Genomic DNA, 23,838 nt, shown 5'->3' on the forward strand with positions numbered 1-23,838 from the left:
AGAGCCTTTCTGCAATTACTTTTTCTATCAACATGAAAGGTGTTTAATGATTCCAAAGATGCTTTCCTCCCTTACATATAATTACTGTAATAGTAACTAAAGCCCAGAAAGATTCTTCAATATGTGGTCCATATCGATTGATTCTTTTGATAATTGAGAATATGATCCCAGCACAAAAGCTGGCCATTAGGCTGACATGAGAATGATCAAACTGATGTATAGATCAGAGCACCTTTATTTCAGAACTTCTTGTGCAACATACAATATCTCTGCCTCTGGCTTTTGAATAACTGAAGAAACTCCTTCTCCTCCTGGCTTCCCAATCCTGAGGAATATATTGACTTCCTTTATTAGAGAATCTGGGACTCAGAGAGATCTCATGGTAATGGTTCCTCTTCTGGGTCCAAAAGGGGCTGTACTGTCTACAATATAATTTACTGCTAAAAAAAATTGGTGTTGAAATGGAGGTATTTCACATTTAATATTCTGAATATAAATTAACCCTTTGATCATTACCTGACGTATGAGAATGAGTCAGCTGTTAGATCTAGATGAGACTCTCCATTATCACATCTAATATAATCTAAAGCACTTAACATGATTAGCTCCTGAGAAAGGATTTAGTGAATCAGAGTAGTAGAGAAGAAAATAGAAAAATTTAATGTCCTTAGTTACTACTGAAGCATTCTGCATCCTCTGTCTGTATCGGCATGAGCATGGGAATCTGAGTTTTCTGGAGAGGCATTTGCTTTGCTTTTGTTTTAATGTACAGGACAGAATAGCAGTCACCCAGGACATTTGTTTCTTTTTCAGGTGACATTTTTTAGAGGACAGTTTACAAGAATCTCAGATTTAAATTTTGTTTATGTGAAAATAATTTAGACGCTAACTCTATAAGAGGCATCTCACAGAGATCAAAGACTACAAGAAGCCAGCCTGCCAGCCTATGCATTGTTCTAATGATACCCATATCTTCTAGATCCAAAGCAGTAATGGATTAAGTAGGGCAGTCTGAGTCCAGACTTTTGTCCCTGTCTTAGTATGAATTAGGCTCTCATTGTCTACGTTTCTTATTGTAACAAAATCAAAAGCCATGGTGATCCTCTGTCCTCCTGAGAGGCAACCTTCTCTTTAAGAAAAGGTTGATGAGTCATATTCCAAAGTTCAACCTGACGCAATTTGAAACAGTGAAGAGATTAAATAACTGGGTAAAAAATGGACTTTCAGGGCTTATAACCAAAAGGCAGATGAACCATTGGCAGCAGTGGTATTAATCATATTGTCAGAAGAAGATTTAATCTGTTAATCATTAAGCAAATGTTACGAACAGTAGCTCCTGTGCATACATAATATCCAACTCAACTGAATTTCAGGGTTTTATTCTTATATTACATTTTAGATGCACACAGCACTGAACAGTAGCAAAAATACAAATAGGACAGAAAATAAGGTACAAGCTCATCAGAAATTAGTCTAGAAGGAAATAGTACAATTAATACAAGAGGTGGATAGTGGAGCTGTGCGTGAAGACTAGTACAGGCTGATGTCATGGAACAGGAAGGTTTGTAGCAGAGATGTGAAAAAGGAGACAAATTAGGCTTCTACCTTCTGATTGGGAGGCTGTCCCAACCTCAGAAAGAGGGATGAGAGCAGATCCCCATTCAGCAGATGCAAATTGCTATAGCTGTCTTGACTTCAGTGGAACTGTGCCGATTTACACCAGCCTAGGATCTGACTCATCAAGTTAAGCGTAGGGCAAAAGAAAAAATTAAGCAGCAGCAGAGAAGGATGAAGTTTAGTGGGAATATGGGAAGCCTGAGTCTCATTTCACTTACATCAGTGTATAGAGTGACCAGATGAGAGACATGAAATATCGGGACACGGGGGAAGAGAGGGGGGGCCACCAGTGGAGCAAAAAAAAAAAGAAAGCAAAGAGCTGCCAAAGCATAGGAAAAATTGGTGGGGACTGAGTCCACGCCCTGCCCCCCACCGCACCAGCTCACCTCTGCCTCCCCTGAGTGGGCTGCCGCATCCTGCTTCTCCCCCCACCCCTCCCAGCGCTTGCGCCGCCATACAGCTGATTCGTGCAAGCCTGGGAGGGAGGAGGAGAAGGAGGAATGCGGCGTGCTTGGGGAAGAGGCAGGGCCAGGGCGGGGATTTGGGGAGGGATCCAATGGGGCAGGGATGGGGCGGAGTCAGAGTGGGGCCGGGGCTGAGTTGGGGGCACGAGCCCCCTCTGCCTGTGGGCCAGAGTGCAAAATATCGGGACAATTCGCGTCCCGACTGAACATCGGTTGGGACGTGGGAAAAACAAGTAAATATTGGGACAGTCCCGATAAAATCAGGACGTCTGATCACCCTATCAGTGTAGCTCTGTTAACCTTGGTAGAGTTATTCTTGACTTTCACTGGTTGAAGTGAATGAAGAAACAAGCCCTAGGAGTGGACTAGGGCAGCAGTTCTCAAACTGTGGGTCGGGATCCCAAATTGGTCGTGATCCCCTTTGAATGGGGTCGCCAGGGCTGGCTTAGACTTGCTGGGGCCCAGGGCTGAAGCCCAAGCCCCACTACCCAGGGCCAAAGCCAAAGCCTGAGGGCGTCAGCCCTGTGCGGCGGGGCTCAGGTTGAAGGCCCCCTGCCTAGGGCTGAAGCCCTTGAGCTTCAGCTTTGGGCCCCCCTCCCCCCGCCCAGAGCAGTGAGGCTCGGGGTCTGGCCCTCCCACCCGGGCCAGCGGGGCTCAGGCAGGCTCGGGCTTCAGCCCCTGCTCCTGGGATTGTGAGGTAATTTTTGTTGTCAGAAGGGGGTTGCGGTGCAATGAATGTGAGAACCCCTGGAACAGGGCATAGAAAGATTTTCCCAAGACACAACTTTTCCTTTTTGTATGGTTTGGTGCACTAGTGTTTCAAGTAATTAGAAGGCTTTTAGTGGTATTTGTTTATTTATTTGTTTAATGCTATTTATTTATTTAATTCAATCTTCATTTGAGGGAGTACAGGAGGGTCTGGAACATAAAGGAAGAACAGGCAGAACACTTTAGCAAAGCATCAAGTACCCTTGTCCTCCTGGCAGAGGAAGAACTGGCAACTCTTTTTTATTTGTTCTGGCCACGGTAGAAATAATCACTGGAGATGCATTTGTGTAATTTTATTAGATACTGGTTTGCAATCAATTACTATGAAGAGAAGAAAAGATGGCCTTTTTCAAAAAACTAGTAGAGTCTGAAAAATCAGTGTATGAAAAATCTGTTGTCACTGTTTAAATATAGCACAGATTAACCAGTTTAGTACAATATTCAGGATAAACCTGCCTGCTGGCCACCTACCACTTAGTATCTAAGCTAGTTTGAAACAACAAAGATATTGCCCCACAAAAGCCGGGGGGAATACTGCAATGTCTGAGAGAACATTAACATAAGATCTTCAGTTGTCATTGCAATAAGTCTGACGTTTTAGTAGTGTTAATTTTCCATTGTTGAGGATAAAACAAAGAGTAGTTGGCCAGGGAGTGCTCAGTGGTGGTTTTCAAAGTTAAGTACAGTTTCTCATCTGTTTTAGAACATTTTCTTCCAAATAAACTGCATGACATTAGTCCACAGTAAGTGCAATTTTCTGCCAAGTTTCCTTTTTCTCTTCAGTATTTAATCAGAATTCAAAAGACTGACACAAACATCGCAGATCCAGTTCTCACAAGCTGCCCTTTCTGAAACCTATTTCTTTCAACAAGGAGAATGAAGAAGTCAGAACAAGTTTCTTTAGCAGAGCTGAATAAATACTGAAAAAAATTCACATGAATATTCATTCAAATGTTTTAAAATTTTGTTTTGACTGGTCACACTCCAATTTTATTTGCTTTCCATAACTTCAAATTCATAATTGGGAGCCTACATTCTGGAAACCAGATTCTAAGAGTTATGCTCTTAGAATCCATGCATCTAAGTACTATGTGACTATGCATCATGGAGATTACTGGGCTAGCTGTATCCAGGGCCAGCTCCATGGAAGGGGGTGGCACATCTGGGTCTTCGGCGGCGGGTCCCCCAGTCCCTCTCAGACGGAAGGACCAGCCACCGAATTGCCGCCGAAGAATGAAGTGGCGCGGTAGAGCAGCCGCTGAAGTGCCACTGATTGCGCCTTTTTTTTTTTCTCTTTGCTGAAGCCGGCCCTGGCTGTATCTCTGTCCACATTATGGTCTCTCCGAGTGTGACAGGCCTCTTTACCTCTTGTGTGTGGAACTGTGCACTTCCTTCCCTCTTACACAAGGTGCTGTATCACAGGGCACAATCTATCAACTGTGGTTACCTTGCAGGTCCAACTTGTTCAGAACCTGCAGTTTTCCCCTTTGGAAATCTGTGACCTGTGGTGAATATAATGACCAGACAGTCTTCTCAAAAACCAAAACATTGTTTATTTTAACAGATATAAGAAATCATTTAGAGAAAAAGGATTTTTAAAAAAGTCCACAGATATTTACCTTAGCTAAAGACTTACCATCCCATGTTGGTAACTGAGGTAGGCATATGTTTCATTCAGTGGGTGCCTGTGTTTCATTCTGATTCCCCCTCCAAAATACCTCACTTCCCATAAGAGAAGGTTCATTTAATCCTTTCAGTGATCTTGTGTTCTTCTGTGTTCCCCAGCTGTGACACTTCAGGTCATTACTAGTTTGTAGGATCATCAGGAGATTGAACCGGAATCACAAAAGCATTTAGGTCTGGCATTGTGCCTTAACAACTCTCAAGTGTTTGCAGAGAAGTGGCTTGTTTTGAGCCATTCTTTTTCATTCTTGCCTGTTTGTCCAGACAGGCTAGTCGATTTAACCCAATATATTCATACAGCAAGCATCTTAATAATCAATCCAACACAGAATATTCATAAATTATTACAGAGTGATTCCAAATCAGCCACTCTATGTAGCAAATAAAACCCAGTTTCATTACAAATTATTTGCTCTGCTCTACTTTTTGGTCTTTTAATATCGGGATTATAATTTCAATTTTATTCTTGAGGATTTTTTTTTAAAAAAAGAAAGATTACAGAGAAAAAAAAAGAGTAGAAAGAGAAATACTATTGGTCAAAATAAAATCTATAAAGCTTAACCAAGAAGACAACAAATTTGGACCTACTTGAAATGCCTCTCTTAAAGACTTAACTGATTTGTACCACATTTTGTTAAAAATATGTATCTTTGTATACAACTTGACTGCCATTTTAACCCTAAAACATCTGAGATGCTAAATCTGTGACACTGGCATTTATAATGCCTAGTCTGATAGAACCTACTGAAAACTGTATCAGGCCATGAGTTTGAGTGTGCACACATATTAATGTAGAGAGGGTGAGCAAGTGCAAGGTAACACATTTGGGATGAAAATGAAATGCCGTCATTGGGCTAAAACAGTGGGTAACTCCTTTTGTAGTGAAATAACATCAGAGAGGAAGTTGGTCCATACAGAGACTGAGTCTAAATCATAGAATCATAGAACTGGAAGGGACCTCGAGAGGTCGTCTAGTCCAGTCCCCTGCACTCATGGCAGGACTGAGTATTATCTAGATGATCCCTGACAGGTGTTTGTCTAACCTGCTCTTAAAAATCTCCAGTGATGGAGATTCCAAACCTCCCTAGGCAATTTATTCCAGTGCTTAACCACCCTGACAGTTAGGGAGTTTTTCCTAATGTCCAGCTCAAACCTCCCTTGCTACAATTTAAGCCCATTGCTTCTTGTCCTATCCTCAGAGGTTAAGAAAAACAATTTTTCTTCCTCCTCCTTGTAATAACCTTTTACATACTTGAAAACTGTTATGTCCCCTCTCAGTCTTTTTTTCCCCAGACTAAACAAACCCAATTGTTTCAATCTTCCCTCATAGGTCATGTTTTCTAGATCTTTAATCATTTTGTTGCTCTCCAATTTGTCCACATCCTTCCTGAAATGTGGTGCCCAGAACTCCAGTTGAGGCCTAATCATCACGGAGTAAAGCAGAAGAATTACTGCTTGTGTCTTGCTTATAACACTCCTGCTAATACATCCCAGAATGATGTTTGCCTTTTTTGCAACAGCGTTACTCTGTTGACTCATATTTAGCTTGTGGTCCACTATGACCCCCAGATCCCTTTCAGCAGTACTCCTTCCTAGGCAGTCATTTCCCATTTTGTACGTGTGCAGCTGATTGGTCCTTCCTAAGTGGAGTACTTTGCATTTGTCCTTATTGAATTTTTTCCTGTTTACTTCAGACCATTTCTCCAGTTTTACTGCTTTGCATAGCTGCAGCCTGTGACTGCCCTGTCATGCGCTTCTTTGTTTCTACTCCTCAGCAGGAAATGTCCCAGGAAACCAAAGACTGCATGTAAAGTGTCCAGGAAGTGTGGCATCTGTACACTTCCTGGAGAACTTAATCAATAACACAGGTTACATTTAAAACTGTAGCAGAGCTGGGAATTGAATCAAGGATATAAACTGGCTATCAGTAAGTTTAGGCTTGAAATTAGACAAAGGTTTCTAGCCATCAGAGGCGTGAAATTCTATAACAGCCTTCCAAGGGGAGCAGTGGGAGCAAAAAACCTAACTGGCTTCAAGACTGAGCTTGATACATTTATGGAGAGGATGGTATGATAAGATTGCCTGCATTGGTATGTGCCCCATTTGTGACTGCTAATAGCAAATATCTCCAATGGCTGGAGATGGGACACTAAGTTACTACAGAGAATTCTTTCCCAGGTGTCTGGCTGGTGAGTCTTGCCCACATGCTCAGGGTTCAACTGATCACCATATTTGGGGTTGGAAAGGAATTTCCCCCCAGGTCAGATTGGCAGGGTCGTGGTTTTTCACCTTCCTCTGCCGTGTGGGGCACTGGTCACTTGCAGGTTTAACCTAGAGTAAACGGTGGATTCTCTGTAACATGAAGTCTTTAAATCATCCAGAGGCTATGAGTCTATTACAGGAGTGAGTGGGTGGGTGGCCTGTGACATGCAGGTGGTCAGACTAGATGATCACAATGGCCCCTTCTGGCCTTAAAGCTTATAAGTCTATGAGACTCCTGAAACCCAGTCCAGTGCTCTATTCACTACGCCATCCTATTAGGAGTTAAATATTTGGAAATTAAAATGAGCATGGATTAATGAGGCAGTGAGGCAGGGGAGGGGACAGCAAGAAACTGAGGAGAGAAGCTCTTATAATATCATCACATTTGACTGAGCATAAATCTGACAATTGTTCTCCATTTTGAATGACTGAGAATGTCATTTGTTCTATAACTAACATGGTATTTTGGATGACTTTTCACATTTCGTTTATTACAGCTGTAGTTTAGGTTTGATTAGGAATGACAAGGGACCCTGGATCAGGGAGCAACATCTACTTTGAGCCTGGTCCTTAGGGGAAGAGGGAGAGGTAAACAGGACAATGGAGAAGGAAAACTATGGTTAGTGTTTTGAGAACATATAATGTAAATAGCCTAGATATTGATCAAACCACTGGCTCACCACCTATAAAAGCTGCAAGCCTTGCCCAGGTACCTAGTCAAAAAGGTTTTAGAAGTGGCCACTGATTTGGGGTGCCTTGGGGAATAAGCTATCCAAATTATGGCACCTTAGGCCTGATTTTTTTTTCTGAGGTGCTGAGCTTCAGGTGCTCAGTGCTTCTGAAAGTCAAGCCAGGAGCACCTCCAGTTGGGCCCCCGAAAGTCAGTGGTCACTTCGGACAAATGTGGGCTTTAACCTCTGTCCCTCAGTTTTCCCACCTATACAACACAAAGTTACCAAGCTTGGTGAAGCACTTTGAGAGTTTCAGATACGGAGTGCTAAAAATTATTATTTAAACTTTTTTTTATACCCTGTCCCACCTTTTAATTAGCAAGTTTGCTCTTGTAATAAAAACAAAAATAAATCACACACACTTCACTGTTCTGTTCCAAAACAATACAGATTCAAATAGTTAACAACGGCTATAGATAACATTTTCTCTGACAAGACAATCATTTTATAACACACTGTTTTCAATAAAGAGTCAGTCCAACACTTGCAACTGCAATATTACTTACAAGAGAGACAGAATAAAAGAAATCATGTCAGATTAAGGTACTCCTGAATCCTAGCTCAGAACATAGAGCATAGCTTCTGAATAAACAGATTATGGTGGCATAAGGTAGAACTAGTAGGCAATCTTCATTTATGACCTTCTGCATTAAGGCTGCATATGACTTATCATGGCAGGCCCAAGGGAAAACATCCATTGGCATAATGATTATTATAGATGCATTATTAAGTTTCCTTATTTTTCTTCTGCATAGGCTTCCTCAAAACTAGGAGATATTAACCATTCCATCCCTACCGTGCTCTACAGCAAAAATTAGACTTGAAATTATAATAAGAATCCATGGTACTCAAAACAAATCAATTGCTTATTTTCAAAGCTTTTTAATCTGAAAAAAGGATCAGCGAAATTGCACACAAAAAAGGCTAGAGGCTGTATATACTAGAGATAGGTGAATGACAAAATTCAAAGAATTTAGGCAAAAAAAAATAATCACAACTTTCATCAAGCTGTTCAAATATTATTTGACCATGTTCAGCCCCTAATTCAGCAAACACATAGGCATGTGCTTGATGTTACACATTGTGAGTAGTCCCACTGACTTCAATGGAACTTCCCAATATTCTGTGCTGTTTAGGTTCCTATACCTTCCTTATCACAGTAGTATCTAAGCTCCTTTAACTAGTGCGTAAAATGACCAACATCGGCCAGGTGCGTTCATTCTCTCTCTCACCCCCTCCCCAGAGGAAGAACAGTATGTGTAGTGCAGGAGTCGGCAACCTATGGCACACGTGCCCAGTGACCACAACTGTCCACGAAGGGTACAAGAAGCTGGGCATCTCCTCCCATACGGAGCAGCTAGGCACAATAATAAGAATAAATGCTACAATAATAAGAATAAATGCTTATGCACAAATCACAGACAGGAAAAGGCCTGAAGCCACTCAATAAATTGTATGCTAGGAATAAATCAACTAGCTTTAGTGAAGACTCATTTTCAGTTCCTCGCTGCTCCTAATCTAGAGACCAGTTCCCATGCACTTACCTCATAGTGTTCCTGATGCCCAATACAACCCAACTTGAGATATTCAGTCTTGACTAGCTTCCCCTCCATGATACAGATACCTTTCCTACTGACCCCATCCCCATTAACCAAATATGTTTCCCCAATGCACTCCTTCTAGGAGAGCAACCCAGCCCAGGGGCATTCGGTGCTCACTCTTTCATCAGGTACCCATAAGTGGCAGAGCCAGATTTTGAAATGGGTGCGTGTGTGTGTGAGGGGACGATGGGTCACTAGTGACTGGCAGTGGGCTGGAGAGTGAGCCTGCCCAGCACTCACCTAGCAGCAGTGGCTCCTGTCCTGTGGGCTGGGCCTGGCTCCCCACTTAGGGTATTGCGACCTGGCGCATGGGTTCGCAGCGCCATTCAGGTTTGGCCTGGCCACCCCTCCGTTCAACCCGTTGAAATCAATAGGAATCAAACACTGAAGTACCTCTAAAAATCTGATCCAAAAAGACTTGCCTAAGGTCGCAGAGGAAATCTGCGCAGGGAACATTTTACAGCAAGAAACAATGACTCTTCTGTGTAGTAAGTTTGTGCCGGCTGTCATTTCTCGGGGGATTGTAGCAATTTGTGCTCCACCACCACCAAACATGCTGCTCAGTGACAAGGAAAGCATGTCAGGCTCTCTTTGTAATGTCTCACCCTGTCAGCTTTTTGACACTTTCTTCTGCTTGCCTTGATACGATACGATAAAAGAATATTTCTGTGGATAATCCAGTCATCTTGCATTGGGTTCACATGTCAGGGCATTCACAAAGACATCTTAATACGGGAAACAACGGGCTAAATGCTGCTTACCTTACTCCCATGAGTAATCCCACTGAAGCCAATGGGCCTACCTGTGTGAGTAAGAAGAGTTTGGGCCAAAGTGGCTTCACTGATGTATACAGGCAGCTCTCAGAGTAAAGGGACAGTGCATTGAAGTATGAAATTAAAATATACACATACAAACATAATTGCCAGAACTAGCTGCCACCTCCAGTATATTTAACATGCAGTTTCAAGCAGTGTTCTAGGAAGAAGCCTGCATATCACATCTGCATTGGACTTACCATTGACTAGAGATAGTTGGGATGATATGCAAACCTTGGCATGTGATCACAATTATTCCAAAAGGAAAAAAAAAAAACCTTTACAAAGCACTACCACCTCAACATTGTATGTATGCCATCCACTATCTGTGAACTGGTATAGTAGAGTTGTGCTCAAGCCCTACTCACTGTGGCTTGACATGCTCCTGAGACATTGCCTCCCTCAGGGTGTGTGTGTGTGTGAGAGAGAGTGTCTGAAACAGAAGCCAGCTCTGCTGGGTTTATTCCATCTGAGAATTCCACCCTGCTGGAAGAGCTCTAAACTGGCCAGCTGTGATTCTAGCCCCATTACTCAGGAACCTCAAAGGAGCTGGGACTATGGCAGGGAATCTGGGCCTAAAATCATAGAAGATTAGGGTAGGAAGGGACCTCAGGAGGTCATCTAGTCCAACTCCTTGCTCAAAAAAGGACCAATCCCCAGACAGATTTTTGCCCCAGATCCCTAAATGGCCCCCTTAAGGATTGAACGCACAACCCTGGGTTTAGCAGGCTAATGCTCAAACCACTGAACTATCCCGCCCCAACATCATAGTGAGTCAAAATTATTAGCATCTAATAGTTGTTCCATGGCCTATATTAAATTAATCCCATGGATATGTGACCATATATAATCTTAATTATTCCTAAATCTGTGTCTTCACTCCCAAAAAAATTGTGTTTTTTTAAAAGCAAGATAAGGGATACAATAGTTATCTTACTTTAAAATCCTAGTGGAGAGAAGACACCTCTAGTTTTTACTGCAGGGTAGCTGAATGAGGTCAACACTATACACTGTACCCATGGATGACCTCACCCAGCCTAAACTCATGATAAAACTACATTGCCATGCCTGCACTAGAATTTTGCAGTGGGGTAGCTAACATTAATTGGTTACCCCCATGGTGAAAACACATTTTTTAGCAATAAAGACTGAAGCTTAAGGGGCTTCATATCTTGGTAGCGAAGAACTCAAGTATGGAATGGGACCAAACTTCCTTGCCACAAAACAGACACTGGTCTCACTAAGTTATGGTTAAACTAAATGGCAGTTTCCTCTGCCCCCCATCAACCATTTACATTTATTCAGAAACAAGGACAAAAACAGATTCCTAACCCAGGGCCACAGGTCAGGTCCTTATTTCACTATAAACAAACAGTAGAAATCAGTGAAACACTTCAACTAAGCATATACATTCCCCTAGGTTTATTTTAGTTATTTATATATTTTTAGCATAGAGCTCTGCCTGTAGCATGTCTTGGACATGTCTGGGAGGTTCACTTGAGCACAGCTCAACCTATGCTATAGCTTGCTGGGTTAATTGATAAGCTAACGAAGGACACATGCCAGCAAACAACTGATTTGTAATTCCTGCTGCGTCTGACTACATACCTGCAGTGTGCACAGGGTTATGAGATTTCTGTCCAGTGACAAGCTTAGGGCGGAGTTATCGTCCTGCTTCCCCCAAGATTGAGCTATTCTCTATGACAGACATTAATCACCATCACAATTAGTCTCAGCAGAAGCTCAGGATTAAATGGGCTTGGAGAATAAACCGCTCTTTCACCCTGAAAGGTTATATCTCAAGAATGTGGCTTAGGAGGTTCACTTGAGGGGCCCAGTTGTTGCCTTGTACTGAAAAGACCATGTAGGTAAAAAGAGGATTCAATACAGCACTTCCCATATTGGTGCTTAGAAAACTGTCATGCAGTTTTTTTTATCTTCCCCTCCCAGGTTCTGGAGGCTGTTCAGATGGAAGACATCTCATTCCAGAATGAGACTTTAAATGGTATAATAACTCCTATAGATTTTTCACTGAAATGTCAGCCTTGCGTACAAGCCCAAGTTCTGGTTCAGGCCCTGATCCCTTGATGTTCTAACACAGGCAAGAAGGCTGTCAGCTGAGACTTGCTGGCTCATTTTAGCAAGCAAGCAAGGCTGCTGACACATTTTCACTGCTAACCTTGTATTTGATATTTCCATGGGCAAAACTGAATATTTTGTCATGCCCAATTACATTTATGAGTTCAAGTTTTCACCGACTTAGAACCTAACCACATGCTGCATGTATAAAAATGAATATTTCCCCTCCTGAATTAAACACAGACTGTCCAATCATACCTGAAGGCAAACAACAGGAAAATGATGTTCCCTGATTGCCTTCTCTCTAATGAATAAGAACTATAAAAAGGAATTTTGTTCAATATCAGTTATTCATACTCCAGCAACTAACTGACACATCCTCAAGTTATGACTTCCATCCACACTGGCAATAAAATGCCGTTTCAGTATGACTGGAATGTATGTTATTGTCAATTGAAATATATGTCATGTACAAGGCAATAGACAATGACAACACCAGAGGGGAAATAACACTTGGCAATCTCTTGGGAAATATACAGGCAAGACAAGACAGCAAGATTGTCCAGGATTCTTATCTACAGATTCTGTACTTTTAAACATTGACCTCTGAGGTATAAATAACAAGAAAATTTACCTGTGCTTACCTGATAATTTCCTTTCTTCAAGTAATAAGGTACACTGATCTGTTACAATGGGTATTTCAGCGGGCTTGAGGGCAGAACAAGACCTGTCAGTCACCAGCAGCAGCAGCATGCCCTACTCCCTTCAGATGAGATAGCATCCATAGCCATCATCATTCAAATCTTTCCTAAATGACAGATTTTGTTAAATATGCTTGAGGAAAATGCACAATTTCTCCTACTGCAGGATATGTGAAATTCTCCCTCATTCCAAATCCAAATCTTTGGATATCAATTTCCATCCCTAACCTAGGTAATCTATCTGTGTCCAGAATGGGCTGGATCTGTGCAACTTATTACTTAAAAAAAGGAAATATTCAGATAAGCACAGATAAATATTCCTGTTTGTCATCATGTTAAGGCCCACAGATCTGTTACAAGGGGATTTTCATAGCAGTGTGCCTCTGGGGATGGGAAGTAAGAGCATTCTTTAAATATGGATCTCCAAAAAGAGAGAGATTACATATCCTCCATCTGCCCTTGTCCCCTAAGGCATGGTGAAGCCTTCTGACAAAAAAATAATAATCCTGCATTGCTAAAGATTGGTTGATCAATGCGCATAATTTGGTGAATTGATGTATGAATGGCTACGCAGCTGCCTAACAGATCTCAACACAGAAGGCCTAACTCCTCTTCCCTGACAGCATCACTGCCACTCTTTCCCTCCTGTCTTTTATATGGTTCTGAGAGAAGATGAAAGGGTGGGAAGGCATATATCAGAGACATTGCCCTTCTTTGTGAGAGGTTATTCCCCACCTCACTCCCTGGTCCTGAGACATGCGGAGGCCACAGGGCACTTCATAGTTGTTTCCAGATGCAAAGAAGTCAAAAGCACCAGCCCACCAACCGGACGTAAAATGTATGAAGCTATTTCTGGGTGCAGGTTCAACTCTGCTTAATCCAACTTCTGCTATCTCTGTACTGGTGTCTCCCCACCAATGTGGGAGATAGAAACTTGCTCGGCCCAGGACAAAAGTTGATTTTTTTCTTTGGGAGATGGCTGATTGTGTTTTTACTAGTTTACTTATGAAATCCCCATCAGACACATTGATTGTTATGATTAGAATAGTCTGCTATCGATGGAAGGAACAGTGATTTGCCACTGCAATGAATCATTGCGTTCCAGCTAGTGGATGCTCTGCTGTGTCTCTTCCTCGTGGCCATTCCTTGGATTGACTTGGGACTTGAATGAGCCCCCTCCATTATTCTCAGCTGGCATCAGACATAAGAATCACGTTACCTGATTTATAATGGGTAGATCTCTTCAAAAGTCTCGTTCTCTGCACTCACTAGTTGAGGGAAGGCTACACAACTGGACCTTGATCTCTGTGTGGAGGTGTAACAGTAGTTACTGAATAGGTTTTAGGCTATATCTACAGTACAGACCACTCTGGGCGGTGTGTAGTATATGTACACGCAGAGCCCCACTAGCTCAGGCATAAATAGGTGTGTGGCCAGTGAGGCATGGCTTGGGTGAGTAAAGCCACGCCTGAAGGGTGTGGGTATGTACGTGAATACATACCCTATATGCTCTCTAGTCACCCAAGCAGCACCTCCCTGTCTACACTGCTCTTTTTAGCACTGTAGTGTCCCACTGCCTTCCTGATGCTGGAGCCTTCCCCTCTGCAAGGAAAGACTTCCTCAGCAGGAAAAGGCTCTGGCAGTGGAGCAGCAGTAGGGAAAAGCCCTGCCCATAGGAAAGACTCTGGCAGTGGGGAAAGGCTGACAGGTCCCCACTACTGGAGTCCTACTCCACCACAGGGAAAGACTCTAGCAGCAGGGCAAGGCTGCCAGCACCCTGTTGCAGAAGCCCTTCACTGCCTCAGGCAAAGGCTCTGGCAGTAGGGAGCTGCTGAAGCTTTTCCTGTGCTCTGCCCCCCTCCCAGAGCCTTTCACTGACACGTGTAGCTGCCCACTGCAGTGTAGACACAGCCTGCTTTTCACTTCTCTGTGTGTAGCTCCACGTACACTAGGGTGTGTAGTGTAGATTGGCCTTATAAGAACTGTGATTCACTGAGGCATGACTGTGGATGAGATCAATATTCCCAATAGGCTTCAATAAGGACTGGATTTTTGTTTCTGTGATACCATTTATTTTCCTTTAAGGCTCTCTTCAGCTTCTTGCTGAGATGGGATCTTGTACATGATAGTATGGACTTCTCTATGATTGACTTTCCTGCCACCATGTGTCTGTGTGCAGCATGAATCTGAGCGACTCTAGAAACTCTATCACTCTCTGTGTTTGTAACCCATGCCAGCTTGGTGTGGTGCTCTGTCCCCCTCTAGTGGCTCCTAGCCCAGCTAGAGATTGATGAGCCTGCTACAGCCTTGCTAGGAGCCATGTGGCTTTTAGTTAATGCAACAGAGGCATATGCATTTAGCTACAGACGTCCCAGGTTTGATCCCACTGATGACCAGGGTCTGTCGGTGTTACGTGTTCTTTTCAGCTTTCTCTCTATACAGAGCGCTGCTCACAGAAATTGCCCAGGAGAGTTAAAGTGAATGTAAAGCCAATATGAAAATTACCATGATCATGGAAAAGACCCCGGGAGCCTCTTGTCAGATCAAATGGCAATTTTTAACGTTGGGGGACAAAACTGCCATCTGTATAAAAGATGGAGGAATTGTCCATGGGATGGTAAAATGGGAATGTGAAGATAAGCCTCCTTTAGGGACTGACTTAGATGTTTGTCAGGTGAATCTCTTCTCAGTTTGTTCCCAGTTCTCTCAGGCTATAAATACAATGGGGAACAGTTTGTATAGCTTGATATGTAGTAGATGATGTACGGCTTCATCTTTGTCCTGGCATTTCAATGCTTTCGAGATTGGGAATGGCACGAAGCTGTTCTGGTGATTCTTGCACAGCTCCCTCGAATACTCCCCCTGGAGCATGAGTTGGATTGTCTGACAAGGTTGCCTGCAGTGGCAGGGGCACCTGGCTTGGTGGTCCAAGGTTTCCCTTCTGGTCTTATGTCTTACGTTCATAAATTTCATGCTTCGGGACTTCAGACAGTCACCTTTGGGGGGTAGGAAGGAAACTTGTCCCCTCAAAATGTTATGGGCTTTTTTGGTGTCCTTCATCAGATGCATCAGAGATGATGATGTCTGTAAAGGGGACACCGGCTGGAATGGGCCGGTGCTCTTTCTAATATGCTTGGCAGGTGGGCCTTGCTCACATGCTCAGGGTCTAACTGGTTGCCATAAGTGGTTTGAGGAAGGAATTTTCAGTAGAAGCAGATTGGCCATGCCTAGTTCCATTGACTTCAGTTGAGCTAGGCCAAATTACACCAGTTGAGTATCTGGCTCCATATTTTACATTAATAGTGAAGCATTGTCCTTACCAACCCTCTCAAGCTGTGGTTTTCTTTCATCTCTGTAGATTTTAGTTAATCTTTCTTAGTTATTATTCGCATTGTGTAGTGCCCAAAGGGCCCCATCATTCACTGTGATTGAAAATAATATTTTTGAGTCATGGGTGGCATAACAATAATTAAAATTTACATAGTGACTTTCATTCTCACTGTATGAATATTGACTATTTAATTCTTACAACAGATCGATAAGCCAGGTAAGTATTATTCATCTATTTATTGACACCAATACCTTATATTATCACCTTCCTGAATCTGAGTTTCCCAAATCCTTCTATAGACTATTTCCACTGTACCAGCTATATGTGGATATTTTAATAGATATCTGTAGTTTTCTGATTTCCTTTATTAAAATAGTATAGTTAATATTAATCTTTTTTTTGGATTATATGTAAGACAAAGGTTTTAACCATTTAATTTCTCTGTGCCTCAGTTCTCCATTTGTAAAGTAAAATAAAATAATAATAATACTTTATTTCTTTTACCCTTGTGTGTACACTGCAAAGTCTTAAAGGCATGGACAGTTTTACAATGTGGATGTACATCATATTGGGGCACTGATCTTGGTTGAGGCCTCTAGGCATTACTGCAACACAAATACATGCATTGATAAATAAAAATAACACAATAATAGTGACCACTTGCTGTCATTAAAGACTCCAGTCATACTTCTTTTCTCAAGATTTCTTGTGCATACCCTGATTTCCAGGCAAATTCCTATTCGGATAAATACATTCCATCTACCTTAATTCCGTGTCCAGTTTCAAGGGATTAAGGCATTTTTCTTTGCTTCCTGTCCCAAACTGTCATGTACTGTTACTCTGTGCTCTTAAATACATGTCCTGTTTCATTCCATGGTTGAATACATTTCAGTGGTGGTTGAAAGATTCCTGTACACCTAGTTAGAAAAGCATTCAGGGATCCTTTAGGATGAAAGATGCTATAGAAATGTAAAATGCTATTAATTATTATTATTCTAATACATGGTCACTAGCACTTTATGAACAATCCTAATCCATAAAAGTATTGCTGTGGTTTAACAAAAGGTCTCGGGAATATTAGCTTTAAATTGGAAGAATGTATTTTGACAATAGAGCACTGTTACTATCGACTTACTTGCTTTATGAAGCATTATCATCTTTGCATTGTGGCATTATTGAGAATAAGGCCTCCAGATTTGCTAAAATTGCTAAACATTCCCCATTACACTTTCAAACTAACCAACATTAAAAGAGTAAATCCTTTAATTTTTCATTAAGAAAAGTTTATATTACCACTAATGATCTATTCATTGGAGTGTGTTATTTAAGTAATGATAGTCAAGTACATTTAACTTCCTATGGCTTTGCCTTGACCTTTTAACTCCTCTAACTGATCGTTACCTAACTGTAAAATCCCCCAAATGGGTCATTAATGCATAAATAGATTTCTCTTGCTATTGCTAGAATATACTCTGGGAGCAGAATGGTGTCTAAAGAGATTCTTGTTTGTGAGTGCATTATTCTGTATGAAGATAAAGAATTACCAAATAAAAATGAAGTTAATGCAATGAATAATGATTTGCTATACTTACTAATAAATGACTGAGGGAGTACCACACATTCTTTCCTGTTCCACAAAGGACGACTCATCAGTCTTGGGTGTCAGAGCACATGCAGCTCTCATCAGCAGCATCATGTAGATTCTAATACACAGCATCAATCATGTCTCAGGTAACCATCTAAGTCGATGTGCTAAAGTACACCACCAAGTGAATAGCTCATGGGAGCAGCTACTATAGTTTAGGCATAGGAAACCTTGCCCTCCATAGCTAAGTCAGCACAGAAGTCATGAGTTAAAGTGGAGCTACGGGAGGCTGCAATGAGAATTGGAGCATGGAGACACAATATATGATTCACCAAGGCAAGCAGTGAAGGCAGCACGGTCAATGCCAACCCAAATTAGTGGCATCGTCCACTGCCAGGTTAAGAGATTAATAGACAGACCAATTATTCATTGTCTGCCATAAAGTGTATTCTAATATTCTTTCTCTCATTAGAACACACTGTAGGACCTTAGACTGAGGGATGTGAAAGTAGACGTGACTACATGCAAGCCATCTTTACGTTAATCCATTCATTTGCAAGTTAGTCAGATCATGGTGAATAAATGACTCCTGACCAGCAATAGAATCATAGAATCATAGACTATCAGGGTTGGAAGGGACTTCAGCAGGTCATCTAGTCCAACCCCCTGCTCAAAGCAGGACCAATCCCCAGACAGATTTTTACCCCAGTTCCCTAAATACTTAAGAGCGTTGAGCAGTGAAAGTGTCAAAAGACATATTTCCATTTTAATACCAGTTCTTCATTTCAGATGTTATATAAGGCCTGGTCTACACTGGGGGGGCGGGGTCGAACTAAGGTACGCAACTTCAGCTACGCGAATAGCGTAGCTGAAGTCGAACTACCTTAGTTCGAACTACTTACCTGTCCTCACGGCGCGGGATCGAAGTCTGCGGCTCCCCCGTCGACTCCGCCACCGCCGTTCGTGGTGGTGGAGTTCCGGAGTCGACGGGAGCGCGTTCGGAGTTCGATATATTGCGTCTAGATGAGACGCGATATATCGAACTCCGAGAAGTCGATTGCTACCTGCCGATCCGGCGGGTAGTATGGACATACCCTTAGGTTTTAGCTGTTGTCATTGTCTTTTTGCAGAAAAAATCAGTTAATCTAAAAAAGACTTTTTTTTAAATATTCATGCAAAGAAAATAAAGCTTGAGGTATAAACAAGATACACAGTGGAAAAAATTATAATGGTTTATAGCACTGATCCAACTAAGATCTTTAATAAGTGCTACACAGCCCCAAGTTCTGAATTCAACTAAATTCAACTCTGTGCCTATTTAAGATGGTGAAACTCTTCTTTCTTGTTATGCAGCAACTGTTTCTTTGCCATGTGGCTTACATTTAATAAACCCTCCACACTTTCTTTCATCTGCTTATATTGTACATGCACCACAGTTTGCTTTAAGGAGGCCATTTAACCTCTTCTCAAACACTCCAAAAGTACTCAATTGTATATAGATACATCATCATCTGCTTTGATAGGGCTTGATGTATACTCCTTCAGTGATAAAATTCCAGCTGACTTGCAGGAAAGGAGCAGTTTTATGCTTCATTCTGCAATCAGCTAGGGCAAGGGATAATGTAAATCAGTTATGAGACATTGAATCATCCTCTGATATGGCCCAAATTTTTTTTGAGAAAATTAATGTACAAAGTGTGCACCCCAAGGCTCTCACTTACTGGGGTGCCATCAAACAAAAGGATCTGTTTATTTTTGTGAGATGCTAAAATGAATTTCTAAGACTGTCCTCCTAAATCAGGGGCGGGCAAACTTTTTGGCCTGAAGGCCGCATCGGGTTTCCAAAATTGTATGCCAAACAGCCAGGCATGGCCTGGACCCCGCCCCCTATCCACCCCCTCCTGCTTCTCGCCCCTGGGTCTCCTGCCCCATCCAACAACACCTTCTCCCTGTCCCCTGATTGCCCCTGGAACCCCTGCCCCTGACTGTTCCCCGCTGCTCCGTTCAACCTCCCCTCTCCTTCCTGACTGCTCCCTAGGAATCCCTGCCCCCATTCAACCCCTGTTCCCCGCCCTCTGACCACCCTGACCCCTATCTACATCCCCGCCCCCTGACCACCACCCCGAACTACATCTGCGCCGCCCAGAGCACCAGGATGGGCAGCCGTGCCACCCGGCTGGAGCCAGCACAGAGCAGCGGGTCAGGCTGTGGCTCTGCAGCTGTGCTGCCCCAGGAGCTTGCAGCCCCGGCTCCGAGAGCATTGCGCTGGCAGCAGGGTGAGCTGAGGCTGCTGGGGAGGGGGAATAGCAGGGGCGGGGCCAGCCTCCTGGTGCAGGAGCTTGGGGTTGGGCAGGAGGGTCCCATGGGCTGGATGTGGCCTGCAGGCCATAGTTTCCCCACATCTGCCCTAAACACATGAGCTACTTATGCAATCTAGACACCTTATCCACCAGGACAATCTTTACAACATGATACAATCAGTGATGTGCAATCTCAGAGCTGTGACTTAAACTGTGGTTCTCTTGACCACTGATTTCTCACTAATTACCAGAAATGCGTCTTCCCATAAGAGATGTACTTTATTACTTGTTCTGACTAACGTCACTATAAGATAGATCTTTATGATGAGGGAAGATTTATGATTCAGGAGACATTTAGATTTCCCTGTTCTGTTCAGGACACTGTAAGAGGTTAAATGTACAATGTAGCATTAGCTAATCAAATAAAAATGGAACAGTAAAACTGCTCCCTGAGATGTATTTGTATATGCATGTACATTGTTACAGAACAGAAAATCCAGAAATGAGGGAAGGAAAAGTACTCATTTCATTCGTACCTTCCTCTCCCATGGGCAATTATTTTGGCATAAAAAGCATCATCAGGTGTGATCAGCTGTAAAAAGGCACGGGTTACTAATGTGGCATTGCTATGGGAGAGGAAGGACTTCATGCAGAGAATATGATGCTTGCTCTGTTAAGCAGGCTGACCACTAGTTGAGACTGGTATATTGGCAGACATGCCATTATCCTAACAGATGGTCATGAGTAGGGGAAGCCAAAATATTATAATCAGGAATCCTACTGTCAAGTCATTTTAGGCTCTATCTAGGAACAGCTGCCTGTCCCTTGTGAGCAGCCATATTAATGAATAATGTGACACACCATTATTACTCCAGCCGAGAGCTGGATTAACTTTAAAATCAGATAATTTTGGATTCGAGTGCACAGCGCCAAAAGGAATAATAATAAAATCTCCATTCTTTGTTGAAGGTGCTATGAAACTCACTACAACCAAGTTCTGTGGGATAGTCCAATTTCCTCTGAATAGATTACAAAATGTAAGTAGTAGACAATGCTCGGTTTGGCCAAAGGCCACGTAACAGTCCTTCGAAACACATGCTGTTGAGAATAAAGTCTTTTATGGCTTCAGGTAGACTTTTCAGGAGGGTAAAACTGCCCAAACTGGAAGGGACCAATACTACTCCAAAGTACTAGCAAAGACAGTTATGAAAGCCTTGATTCAACAAGGTATTTAAGCTTGCGAATATCTGTAAGCATGTGAGTACTCCCACTGAAGTCTGAGAGATCATTCATGTGCTCAACGCTACACTAGCACTCAGAACCTTACCGAATCAGGGCCTCAACACCTACAGTGCTCCTCATTTGGGACCTAATTCAAAGCCCAATAATGTCAATGGGAGTCTTTTTAGTGACTTCAATAGGCTTTGGTTCAGGTCCTCGGTGAATCACCTTTCTTCTTATTTTGTAATACATTGAATGCCCATGACAGTTTCCAGCTGAGGGCTATATGCTAGTTTTTAAATAAACACATTCTGAGCCTTAAGAATCATGATCATAAACCTGGAGTTTATATGCATAAAAAAGGCTGTTTCCACAGCTTTGTGAATTCCGGTCACCGAAACTTCTTGATATGCTACATCATTTTTCCTCTTCTACTTTTTACATAAGTTGAGGCACATACAAATAATGCAGGAAGCCATAAAAAGCCCATATAACAGCTGTAAATGTTACACAATAGTAAATTCAAATAGAAAAATCCATGTTGGTGTTTTTGTTCCAACAACTCTCTAATGAAGGACATTCACCAACAATGCCTGCAAAGCGATTCTGAAAGAGAAGAGATCAGGACAGAACTGCATATACCCCTAATTTGTGTGTGCAGTTCTTAAACAGGATGGTAAATCCAACTCTGATCTCCCTTTCAATCTATGGAGCCCAATCACTTAAATAACCAAGACAACTCATTCCCCTATCTTCTCTGTTGACAGCAACGTTTACAGTTCCTCTGAATGCATCTTCCTTTATGCTGACTATTAGCTTGTCAGAACAAATGTTCAATTAAAATTACTACTGATCTTCATACAGTTTAATCAACAATCAAACTGCAGGAAAAATCTATGAAGCCTTAATAACCTTGGGTTTTTCCCCTCCAAAACTATTTCAGGATTTTGCTGAATCTATATTTACTTTCAAAATTAAAGTATTATCTAGTGACCTAAAAAATCTGTATACAGTATTTAAATCCATATAAAAAGATTTGTCTATAATTTATAGTGAAAGCTACATACAAAAACGTTCTGTATACTTAGATTATAGGCTATAAACCAGACTTAATCTCCTTAAAAGTAGGCACTTAAAATACCCTGTGTTTTGGTCAAAAGTAGTTACATCAGTCATATTTTGGCCACTGAATGACTTTAATAAAATTCTTGTTTGCAATATACCTATCAGATCCTAAATACTGCTATGCTGAACAGCTCATCTGGTATTCCTATTTTGGAATGGAAGTCAATAAGTAGCTTCCATCTTTCTTGTTCTTCCTTATCTGCACCACTTCAAGGAAAGATACGATACAGGTTTGTAGACAACAGTTGGAATTTTCCTCCCAGAATAGACCCCAACTGCTGTATCTCATGCTCTGAAGAGGAAGCTTATTAACCATTTTTATCATACATTCCTTTAAATGGAAAAATTATATTCCAGTTCACTTTAACAGGTTGCTAAAGAAAGCCAGCAGAATTTTGGATGATGCCAACCACTGTTGACTAGGCTGTAAATCCTAGTAGCTGTTTCTTTTATTGTGCTTTAGTTTATTTGTGAATTACAGTGATCTGGGATGGACTATACTTTTCTTCATCCTTTAGAAGTCATCCTGAGCCACAGCAACTGTCTGTTACACTAACACCAGGCAGCATATGTGGATGTAGGCCCCATCCTATTTGCTCCTGAGCCAACAATATCTGTCCATAATGTGCTGGCTGATTCAACAGGCACTTTGTATCTCTTTAAAGCCCATTAATTATTTCCCTGAATATCCAGGGTAAGGAGGAGGTGGCGGATACTGTATTGAAGTCTGTGGAGTTGGAGTGTAAGGTGGAGGTAGATCTGCTGCGTATTCCATCTCATATTCATAACTATAAGGTGGAGGAGCCACTGAAAGTGAAAGAGAAGCAGAATTAGTTTGAAAAGTATAATTTAACCAAATCAATACGATTTAGGTGGGGAAGGTTTCCTGTAGCAAATAGCTCTACTCATTGTGGGACAAAGCTTGAGGTCTTCTCTGAGGATCCTAGCCAATAGGAGCTGAGAGGGGTGGTGCCAATGGGTGAGAGCCACGTGTAGCCACTTGCGTACCTCCGCCTAGGAGCCGGACCTGCTGCTGGCTGTTTCCAGGGCGCTGATGGGGAGTCACCCGAAGTAAGCCCCAATCCTGTGCCCCAATCCCCTGCCCCAGCCCTGAGCACCCCCAAATCCGGAGTCCCTTCCTGCACCCCAAACCCCTCAATCCTGGCCCCACCCCAGAGCCTGCACTCCCAAATCAGAGCCCTGACCCCCTCCTGTACCCCAACCCCCTGCCCCAGCCCTGAGCCCCCCCAAACCCAGAAACCCCTCCTGCAGCCCAAACCCCTCATCCCCAGCCCCATCCCAGAGCCTGCACCCCAGCCCAGAGCCCTGACCCCCTCCCGCACCGCAACCCCCTGCCCCAGCCTAGAACTCCCTCCCATACCCTGAACCCCTCATTCCCAGCCCCACCTCGCAGCCCTCACCCCCACACCCCAACCCTCTGCCTCAGTCCCACACCCCTCATCCCCAACTCTGTTGGGTCACGGGCATCAACAATTTTCTTCAACTGGGTCACCAGAAAAAAGGTTTGAAAACCACTGCCCTAGTGTGTGGTTCT

At 42.6% G+C, this 23,838-nt stretch overlaps 1 protein-coding gene across 1 annotated transcript in view; it reads right to left on the minus strand.

Annotated features, from left to right (window-relative positions):
• Window positions 1–21,277: 21,277 nt before the first annotated feature.
• CYYR1 (cysteine and tyrosine rich 1) overlaps window positions 21,278–23,838 on the minus strand; it is a 101,626-nt gene continuing 99,065 nt past the window's right edge. The window contains exon 4 of the mRNA XM_045011780.1: window positions 21,278–23,090. Within this exon, the coding sequence (XP_044867715.1) occupies window positions 22,957–23,090 (134 nt within the window). The 3' untranslated portion in view covers window positions 21,278–22,956. The remainder of the gene's footprint in view (window positions 23,091–23,838) is intronic.

This window comes from Mauremys mutica, chromosome 1 (assembly GCF_020497125.1).
Source record: "Mauremys mutica isolate MM-2020 ecotype Southern chromosome 1, ASM2049712v1, whole genome shotgun sequence".
Taxonomy (NCBI): domain Eukaryota; kingdom Metazoa; phylum Chordata; order Testudines; family Geoemydidae; genus Mauremys; species Mauremys mutica.